General features: G+C 36.8%; 1 protein-coding gene across 2 annotated transcripts; it reads left to right on the top strand.

Moving 5' to 3' along the window:
• Positions 1 to 7507: 7507 nt before the first annotated feature.
• LOC145086290 (protein BUD31 homolog 2) lies at positions 7508 to 10187 on the top strand. Of its 2 annotated transcripts, none has more exons than XM_079024040.1 (4): positions 7508 to 7654; positions 8336 to 8437; positions 9607 to 9794; positions 9886 to 10187. In XM_079024040.1, exons 2-4 carry the CDS (start codon positions 8344 to 8346, stop codon positions 10039 to 10041), a joined length of 438 nt encoding a protein of 145 aa, XP_078880166.1. In that variant the 5' UTR covers positions 7508 to 7654; positions 8336 to 8343; the 3' UTR covers positions 10042 to 10187. The 2 variants fall into 2 exon arrangements, with proteins under 2 accessions (XP_078880166.1, XP_078880167.1); XM_079024041.1 differs by having other exon boundaries at positions 7532 to 7625.
• Positions 10188 to 11019: the final 832 nt, after the last annotated feature.

Genomic DNA, 11019 nt, shown 5'->3' with positions numbered 1-11019 from the left:
ACCGCTACAGGAAGGTAACTCACCTCGAAGTAGTTGCTGATCTGATCGGAAACTGACTGCCTACTGCTGCTGCTGCTGCTCCGAAAATCCTCCGGCTGCAATTCCCATAATATACCCAATCAAACACTGCTCACTGACCTTTGGGTAAAATGACCATTTTACCCCTGACCATGCCCTAAGTCAAAGTCAGAGTCAACTTTCAGTTGACCCGACTCGCCGAGTTGGCTTTCCAACTCGCCGAGTCCCTATCCAAACGACTGCCCTGAATCCCGATCCTACCCGTCGAGTTAGGCGACGACTCGACGGGTTCACCTTCTTAACCAATATTCAAGTCCTTCATCCTACTCGCCGAGTTGTATGAACAACTCGTCGAGTTCATCTTCATCCGATGAACTCTTATGCTAAGACTCGCCGAGTTGTATGAACAACTCGCCGAGTCTGTTCTTGATCTAAGGAGATTGCCTTGAACTCGCCGAGTCAGGGCATTGACTCGCCGAGTACCTCCATAGATGAGCTAAGCTTCCGACCCACTGAGTCACACCCCGTGACTCACTGCTCACTCGACACTGCGAAAAGGGGACAAACTCGAAGACTCGCGAACAGACTCGCCGAGTCGTTGCCATGCATCCACTAAATACACAGATTTGCTCGATTCCAGTCCATGCCATTCACAGATCTGGACTTCTAGGACACGAATCACACGTAAAGTTTCCAACTTTACGTGTGGATATTCACCAATATGGATTTTAGGGCTCAAAATGTCTCAAAAGGGTAGATCTAGGGTGAACAAGCAACATGGGGCCATAAAGCTAACAGATCTGAGCTCCTAGAGCTCAATCTTGCCTAGATCTAAGGGCCAATCAGCCTATTACGAAGTAATTTGCACATACAAACTTGGGGTTTGGCTCAAGAATGACTTACATGAAGTAATAAGCATAGAAACAGGGGAAAAACGGGTTATACCTCAAAGGAACTGCTGAAAGAGTGCAAAGATGCCTGGATTCCTTTCCTTCCTCTTGATCTACTTCCCCTTCTTCCTCAAAACCTTCAAGAACACACACAATAGCCTCAAACTCTCAAGGAACAAGCTTAGAACGAGGGTTTGGAGCTTCTGGGGAGAGAATGGGGGCTGGCCTGGGCGGATAAGTCCTTTAAATAGGGTGCAAACCCCTGAAACTTAGGGTTTCATCCAACAGCTGTGACTCGCCGAGTCCAGGATATGGACTCGCCGAGTCGCCAACTTAAACGTGTCCCGGGTCCCGCATCCACTCGGCGAGTCGGACCTATGACTCGCCGAGTCCAAGGCTAAAAGAAAGGAAATACTCAAATAACATTTATGTACCAGGAACCGGGTGCTACAGCATGGTTAGTAGATATCAAGGGAATCCTGGCAGAGCCCATTGGATTGCGGTGAAGAATATCCTTAAGTACCTTCGGAGGACGAAGGAATGGTTCTTAGTCCTCGGAGGGAGTGATGACTTGAAGGTGTGAGGGTATAGTGACGCCAACTTTCAGACCGACAGAGACAACTACCGTTCACAGTCGGGCTGGGTCTTTACCCTGAATGGAGGAGCAGTGACTTGGAAAAGTTCCAAGCAAGAAACCGTAGCTGATTCAATGTGCGAATCAGAGTACATTGCAGCGAGCGAAGCGTCGAAGGAGGCAATATGGCTGAAGAACTTCATCGGTGATCTTGGGGTTGTACTTGCCATAATGGAGCTCATGGAGATTTTCTGTGATAACGAAGGAGCGGTTGCCTTGACCAAGGAACTGAGGGATCATGGTAGATCTAGACATATCGACAGAAAATATCACTTTATTAGACATTGTGTAGAAGAAGGACAACTCGTAGTGAAGAGGATATCATCAGAAGATAACCCAGCAGATCCGCTTACGAAGGGACCGAGTAGGGTTAAGCACTTGCAGCATGCTAGGAGTATTGGGCTGAAGGATGATATTAGCATAGATTAGATAGTATTAGAAACGTGTAATAGATAAATGTAATTAACATTTGATGATTAAATAAAGGAGTTTTATTTATGAGTAATGTTACTATCTTATGTTAATTGTTTAACTATTGTTTCACTTTGCATGTTTTGACTTCCAGAATAATTGAGTTTATTAGAAATAATCGAATTGTTCAAATTGTCCACAATCGTTCATATGGTGGAAGTAGATATGAATGAAGATTGTCATGAATTGGTGTGTAGATTGTCTAAATGGTGTTAGACATAGCAAAAGATTGCTGCGACGTTCATGAGTGCTTATGAACTAGTTTTGAGCATTGGAACAAACCTGCGCTTGCTGGAATCACCTTATGGAATATGATATAAAAGGGGTGATCGCAAGACGATAATATCATATAGTCTTAAAACCTAGATATATGGTTTGTTATTTGTTAATTGATTGTACATTGATAATGCGAAAACGCATCAGTAACTCGGTGTCATAAAACGCATTGTTGTGTATAGTTGATTAATGAATAAGTAAATGCATATAAGTCGAAGTTTATCTGTAACTTTTATCCCAAGAGGGTGAAAGCGATATCTCGGCCGCTCGATGATTTGATTTGACTTTTGTGTCGGCCCGGTCAGAACTGAATTGATGTGTTCGATTAAGTTCTATGTCAAATAAATCAGAGATTGAGAAACCTAAATGCTTGACTAACCATTCCATAGGATTGTCAGCATGATATCTAACAGAGGACTGTACGATCCCTTATCTAAAGGACAAAATTGATTAGATCAGAGTTTGACAGAGTCTTTGAGAGCTACGATTGCAAATCGAATTGTACTTGTGCATATAGTTGCTAGACTTATCCAAGTGGGAGACTGTTGGAATAGTGTCTAAGGCTGCAACTATATTAGGCAAGTATTTGACCCGGTTGTGCATGGTCCTTTTGGGTTGCCTTCACCATAGCAACTTGATAGGATGATTTATTAAGAGAGAATAAATATTATTAATATATTATGGGAATAATATAAAGAATAATAATATTGTTATTTGATTAATATAAGTCATAGAATTAATTAGAATTAATTTGGTGACTTAAAGAGATTAATTAAATAAGAGGGTATAAATTGTCAATTGTTTGATAGTTAAACTTTAGACTGTAAATCCATATTGGATAGATAGTGGACGGATTCTAGAAGCTATGGATAACTTCAAATCATCCAAGGCTATCTAAGGAATGGATTTGGATAGCTTTAAGAGAAGATTATCCAATTAGGGTTTAAGTTGTAACCCTTAAGGAGTCTACAAGTATAAATAGACCCTATGGCAAAGGGAAATCGAAACTTGATCTAAAGTAAAGAACCCCTGGCCGAATTCCTTCCCTCTCCTCTCTCCCAAATCATCCTCCTTGCTATTTGGTGTTTGTAAGCCATTAGAGGAGTGACAATTATGACTCTAGAGCTCCAAGACAACAAGATCAAACAAGAGATTCAAAGGTATGATTCTAGATCTGGTTTTGTATTGTTCTTATACCTAATTAGTCAATAGAAGTCTTGGATTCAAAGCATGTTTAATTAGAAAGCCTAGATCCAAGCATTAGGGTTTTGCATGCGCACATAGGAAAGTTCTTATGGCTAAAATCCATCAGGCCCATCATCGGGATGACTGCAAAGCACACACCACTGCGTTTTGTATTTTGTGATTTACTCTGATTTGAGATGATGTTTGATACACTTATTTTTATTTAGATTGTATTGATGATGCTTTGGAATACTGATTTCATTAAATTAAAAATGAAATTTTTGGGCCTTATTTTTGGGAGGTTAGAAGTTAGTATCAGAATCTTGGTTTGAGGGATTCAACATCAGTTAGATAACTGATTAAGAAATGTGTTACTTGCAAAATGTCACTTATTATAAAAATCTAGAGGTGAGTAAAACCGAAACCGAAAACCCAAAAACTGATAAAACCGGAATGAGAAACCAAAACCGAACCAAAATTGTCGAGTTTTGGTTTAAAATTTTAAAAACTGAAATAAAGATGCCAACGGGGGCAAACGGGGCGGGATTGCATCCCCCTCCCTGTGACATCCCCAAAATCACGGCCAGAAAAGACCGATTTCATTTATGCTTTTTAAAATAATTTCAGAGTAAATCCTTTTGATTTAAAAGTGTTGTGGAATTCATTTCCAAAACAAAATATGATAGAATAATATTTATCAAAACATTTCATCAAGAGATGCCTTTTCATTATATAATCAAAACTCGGGATGTCATGTTCCGATATAGACCATAAAGCATAAACGATAATATTACAAGTCATTCAACAAATATATACATATACAGACTTGTAAACAAAACAACTTGATGATTCAACCATCTTATGCCCTCGCTCCACTACCTGTAATATGAATAAAACTGAGTGGGTCAGGCTTGGGAGCCTGGTGAGCATATAGGGTTTTCAACCCACAATAAATAAATTATATTTAATTTCACCAACCAATCACTATCCCGATTACCCATTCCCGTTATCCTCACTTTACGTCCCTAAAACAACATCTATCTCAAGGGACCTAATCTAGGATTTTTATCGGGACGGACATTACTGCTAAGGGGTTTCCTCAACAATAGATATCCTAAAGGCAACCATGAGGGGGATAGAGTACACCGGTGAACACATCGTTCACAACACCTACAGGTTATGAACCTGCTAGCGTTCTACATGACTATCTAGAAAGAGTCTGTGGTCGTTATCCATACTCCGCTGAATAACTAGATCAACAACAACAACAACAACAACATCGAGGCCTCTCATCTGTTTATTACACACCAACTATCTACCCATGTTCTACCCAACATATTAGTAGATAAAAAATATATATATTTTCATACATAGTTTAAAACCTGTATAGCATTTTCATTCAATACATATTCCACATAACATATGAGACACACCCACATAACACGTATTTCATAGAAAATAAATCATATCTATGAGATAGAAGAGAGTGAATACACATTCACACACATAACCACAAAATTATACACATAACACGTATTTCGTATAAAATACTTCATAATTATGCGTTAGAAGAAAGTAACTACACACTCACTTGATCAGAAGATGATCGGACAGTACTACGGCTTGTAGAAGTAGTATTCTTCGGTGAAACCGGGATCACTTCACACACCGGGTTTCTCGCGGGTAGAGTTTCGGCTCGGAAACTCTTTTATTCTCGGGATCTTCGGGCTTCAGGAATTGTTTCGGGTCTCGGGATTGATATCGGGGCTTCGGGGGTACTTCTTTGCACGTAAATCGAGGTAATATGGGAGAGAGATGAGAGAATGAGCAACCCTAAACGGCTGGCCCTTCAAATCTATTTATAGGGCAAAACTGGCCTTTGCCACGTTGTGGCACCCTTTTTCCACGTCGTGGGCTTGGTCGTCACTGCATGCGTCATCCCAAGTTGCATCTGGGAGACTCCCAGAGGTGTCAGAAGACTTGCCACGTCGTGGCACTACTTTCCACGTCGTGGTATCTGACAGTTTTGGGGTTTCGCGCCCCGAACTTCAGAAATTCATAACTTTCGCATACGAACTCCGTTTTTGACGTTCTTTATATCGACGCGAAGGTGAGATTATGCTCTACAACTCTCGTTTAGACTCCATTGGCTAATTTTGACTTGATTTTTAATATATTATAAGTATATTACTTATATATTATTTTTAGTAGGCCAGGACAGGAAAACTCTGTTCGAAATTCATAACTCCTTCATCTGAACTCCGTTTTCGTCTGTCTTTTTATCGTTGGACTACTATCAATGAGATATTCAATTCTCATTTAGGAATTTTTTGGCTAAATATCACTCAATCTCTATTTCGAGTATTCGGGCTGCATACCGCTAAGTCGAAACTTCGAAAAATCATTACTTCCTCATACGAAGTCAGATTTGGGCGTTCTTTTCATGCACGCTCTCGGTTTAAGGAACTCTACAACATTCGCTTAGATCACTAAGGCTAAATATCTCACTAACGTAAATTCCACTTTTTATGTCATTCAGCATTGTCGGTTCTGTCGCGAAACTTCGACAGGTCATAACTTCTTCGTTATAACTCGGATTTCGGCATTCTTTATATATTCAGAAACCTCGTTTCAACTACTAAAACATTATACATAGATATCGGCTTTATCTAAAATTTCATTTTGACGCTTATTTTTATTCTTAATTAAATTAAGACACACAATTAAGCAATTAAGCATGAAACACATAATACACAAATAATACACTTCTATTATTTCAAAACGGGTTACAAAGGTTAACCTGGATTACTATATCAATATTAATGACGAGCCCGGAAACACAGACGTTACACTCCCCGCCCCCGAAATCTCTAGACTGCCCACCCCTCCCCAACCCCCCATTTGGGTTGATTTTTTTTGACGAACGAATATGTTTTTTGGGCTGAAAGAAGTTTTTTTTAGGCTAAAAGAAGCTATTTTAGGGTAAAATAGTTATTTATAGCATAGTTTTATATGTTTAAAATAACAATATTATAAAATTTCAAAAACGTTATAAGCTTAAAAACTTGGTATTTTATTGAATTTTGGAAGATCGAAATCATTGCTATTATTTATTATATTTTTATAATTAATATATATTAATATAAATAATATATTAACGGTGTCCCATTAGGGTTCGGGACGGGACTACCCACCCCCGTCCCCGCCCCCGAAATTAAAACGGGGGTTAATCTTCCCTCCGCTCCCGCCCCCGTCCCCAATTTTTTAAATAAATATCCACATATGGGATTGGGGCCCCACGAGTTCGGGGTCTCACATGATTTTTTAACATCCCTAAACCGAAACTTTCAGTTTGGATTGGGTTTGCCCTGTCAAAACCGTCCCAATCCAACGGTTTTGACACTGATCTAAACCTGACCCTAACCGAACCAACCAACTCAACCGAGCCCAACTATTCCTAATTTTTTATGTTAGTTTAATTTTCATGTTTTGGTTATAAGCTTCAAAACTTAGTAGTTTTAATATTTTTTTGAACTATGTAATTGATTTTGCTTGTTTTAAATGGCTTGAAAAAATTCCGATTTCATTTGTTAGTTTATTTACATTTTAGGAAAAATGGATTTAAACCCAAAACCCATGAACATGGTTGAACCCATAAACCAGGAAACTGGCCTAGAAGATGAACCCATTAGGTTTTAAAACCCAAAAATCAAACCTAGAAACCAAACACACTGGTTCTAAAACCCAAAACCGAATACACAAGTTATATTCAGTTTTTGCTCACCCTATAAAAATCTCACAAAGTTATGGTATCTACATACATAAAAGTGTTTTTAGGGTAAACTCATAATTTTTTTTTTTTGACAAACTTAACGGTTTTCTTTGATTCTCCTTATAATAAATCATAAATGAATAAATAAAGATATATAATGCGGAACTACTAAAAATATACTTTATTTATATGAAGACAAAACATGAACATTAGGAGATAGTAAAGGGACTCGAATTGTAACTTAGATGAAACAAATCCATATACGATTACCAACAAATAAACCCTCCCACCTCTTCACATAATCCTTGTTCAGCTTGAACGAACAATCACGACTCTAGCTTCGGCGCCACCTTCACAGGAGACGGTTCTTGTTCCGGCGGTAACCAACTTCCGATTTTCTACTAACAAGTGATTCTCGATCTCTTTCTCTTTCCCTCTCAAACTCTAGATGTCCGATTTCATCTACTTGTTAATTTTCTATTGCTTCGAACATTTGAAATGCGAAACTAATTTCATTTTTGATTTTCATTATTTTTTCACTTTATAGGGTTAATCGAAAGATTAACAACGAAACCCTGATTTGAACTTTTATTATTTGGTGCCCTAGCTTACTAGATTCGTAACCCTAGGTTTCAATTTTAACATTGTAAATTATGTGTTGTGGTTAGTGTAAACTATATTCGTGAATTAGGGTTTAACAATACAGGATTTAGGAACATCATGTAATTTACTTTTTGAATTATGATGGAAATTTCTTACATTTTTTCAAACTGATGTTCTCGACACCATGGAAATCAGGGTTTCTTAGTTTTGTTATTTGTAGCTTCTTATCGATTTGCTTGAGCCAAATCAATTATATCAGTTTTTGCAATAACATGGCTTTCTAAATCTAAACATACAGTGTTAATGTGGTATTATTCTTTACCTTTTCTGTTCATATGTGTATCAGTATCACTATTGTTTTAATTTTGTAAGATAAGATCACTTAGTATCTTTCATATAGCTTACATGATACAAAGAATGACCTTTGTTTCTTTATTCATGTCATATAATGTTATTCATTTATCTAATTTGGATGATTTATTGCAGTCAGAAGAATGCCTAAAGTGAAGACAAACCGTGTTAAATACCCAGAGGGATGGGAGCTCATAGAACCTACCCTTCGTGAATTACAAGGAAAAATGAGAGAAGGTATTTTGTTTCTTTATATTAATGTTCGATTTTTTACACAGGACATGACATATGACATGACATAACAGATTGTACTGTAGACTAGACTGAGATTGATGCCCTATTGCAGAGACTTATGTGCAAAAAAAGACGTAAATGCCCTTCTCATCCTCATTATTGAAAATAACTTTATCTTAACTAGGATCGACCCTGATGTCAATAGAACAAAACTTCACTATTTCTTCCTACCCAAAAATAAGGAGGTAAAGAGACTTGCAAAAGACGTAAATGCCCTTTTCGTCTTCATTATTGAAAATAACTTTATCTTAACTAGGATTGAGACTGATATCAGTAGAATAAAGTTTCACCTTTTTTGTCCCACCCAAAAAGGAGGGACAGAGACTTATGTGCAAAAGATGTAAATGCCCTTCTCATCCTCATTATTGGAAATAGCTTTATCTTAACTAGGATTGAGACTGATGTCAGAACAAAACTTCACTTTTTTGTCACACCCAAAAAGGAGGTATAGAGATTTATGTGCAAAAGACGTAAATGCCCTTCTCATCCTCATTATTGAAAATAGTGTTATCTTAACTAGGATTGAGACTGATGTCAATAGAACAAAACTTCACTTTTTTGTCCCACCCAAAAAGAGGAGGTACAGAGACTTATGTGCAAAAGACGTAAATGCCCTTTTCATCCTTATTATTGAAAATAATTTCATCTTAACTAGGATTGAGACTAATGTCAAAACAAAACTTCACTTTTTTGTCCCACCCAAAAAGAGGAGGTACAGAGACTTATGTGCAAAAGACGTAAATGCCCTTCTCATCCTTATTATTGAAAATAACTTCATCTTAACTAGGATTGAGACTAATGTTAGAACAAAACTTCACTTTTTTGTCCCACCCAAAAAGAGGAGGTACAGAGACTTATGTGCAAAAGACGTAAATGCCCTTCTCATCCTTATTATTGAAAATAACTTCATCTTAACTAGGATTGAGACTAATGTTAGAACAAAACTTCACTTTTTTGTCCCACCCAAAAAGGAGGTACAGAGACTTATGTGCAAAAGACGTAAATGCCGTTCTCATCCTCATTTTCGAGAACAACCCTATCTTTTCTTTAATTATTGGTTCATATTCTCACCATTTTACTAATGGAAAATTTTGTTATGTATTTTTTTTTAGCTGAGAATGATCCACACGATGGGAAGAGAAAATGTGAGACACTATGGCCTATTTTCAAAATTGCACACCAAAAGAGTCGTTACATATTTGACCTTTATCATCGAAGGAGAGAAATTTCAAAGGAATTGTTTGAATTTTGCTTGGATCAAGGGTATGCTGATCGTAATATCATTGCCAAGTGGAAAAAGGTGTGCAATTTTACTACTTTGATAACTTTTTTTTAAAAAAAATGTTTTATAAGTGATTGTGATATATTTTGGTTGTGATTTTCATTTTCAGCCAGGATATGAACGACTTTGTTGTTTAAGATGCATTCAACCACGTGATCATAACTTCCAAACAACATGCGTTTGTAGAGTCCCAAAGCATCTGAGAGAGGAAAAGGTTATTGAATGTGTGCATTGTGGCTGCAAAGGGTGTGCAAGTGGAGATTAACAACTTATCTTGCATTAAGTACTATCGATGCTTAGTTGCTCACATATTGTATTATGCTTGAATTTATTTCAACTTTATCACTTGTGGTGGTGGTGTTAACAAGATGATTAACCTTTTGGTATAAAAATGGTTGTTATGTATGCTAATGTGGTTGGAAATTAGTGTACAAACATATGGACAATACAAGACAAAACACCAGTTGTACTGTGTTTGGTGTGAATTGAACTCAGACTAAAATAACTGTTGTCAATAGGACAAATATTGCAATATTTTGTCCCATTTTGTAAGGCGAAAGAAACGAGTGTTTTTACTCTATATTGTCTTTATACATATAATTAGTACAAGGAATAGCATTACTTTTTTTTTTTTTTTATTAATTTGCTTCTTATGAAAACCTACTTTGTTTTTTTTTTCCTATTACAATGTTATACATTAAAAAATCTATTGTTTTTGTTTAGATGCAAAACAATTTTCACTAATATAATTTGGTAGATTTTTCATAGTATAATGTCTCAATAAGAAAAAATATAGGAATAGTAAGAAGTATTGGAAGAATGATATGGTATCATGTTTAAAGTGTGAAATTGTACTTATGGATTTTTATATCCTTACTACTAAGAGAAGCATACATGAACAAAAGTGTCTATAATTGTATAATATGTAGATAAACAAAAATACATTGTGATTAATTTCATTAAATCTTTTATACATATATTTATATGAACTAATAATATCCACCAACACTTCTCCTTCCAACCGCTTTATTTCTACTCCTCGAAATATACGAATCAATTCTTATATTAATTTCTTCATGAAACTCATACATCTCATCTTCATAAATTGTACCCACCAACCCCAACGAGCTATAACTATAACGAACTTCATCGAGGGCAAAAACGTCAAATTCTTCACCTTTTGAAGTACTCGTGATCTTTTCAGATGTTGATCTAAGAAGGACCGATGGGTTACTTGCACAGT

This window comes from Lactuca serriola, chromosome 2 (genome assembly GCF_051521515.1).
Source record: "Lactuca serriola cultivar US96UC23 chromosome 2, Lser_US96UC23_V15, whole genome shotgun sequence".
Classification (NCBI taxonomy): domain Eukaryota; kingdom Viridiplantae; phylum Streptophyta; class Magnoliopsida; order Asterales; family Asteraceae; genus Lactuca; species Lactuca serriola.
The sequence above is the reverse complement of the archived record's forward strand: the minus strand, read 5'-3'. Positions and strand labels throughout refer to the sequence as shown.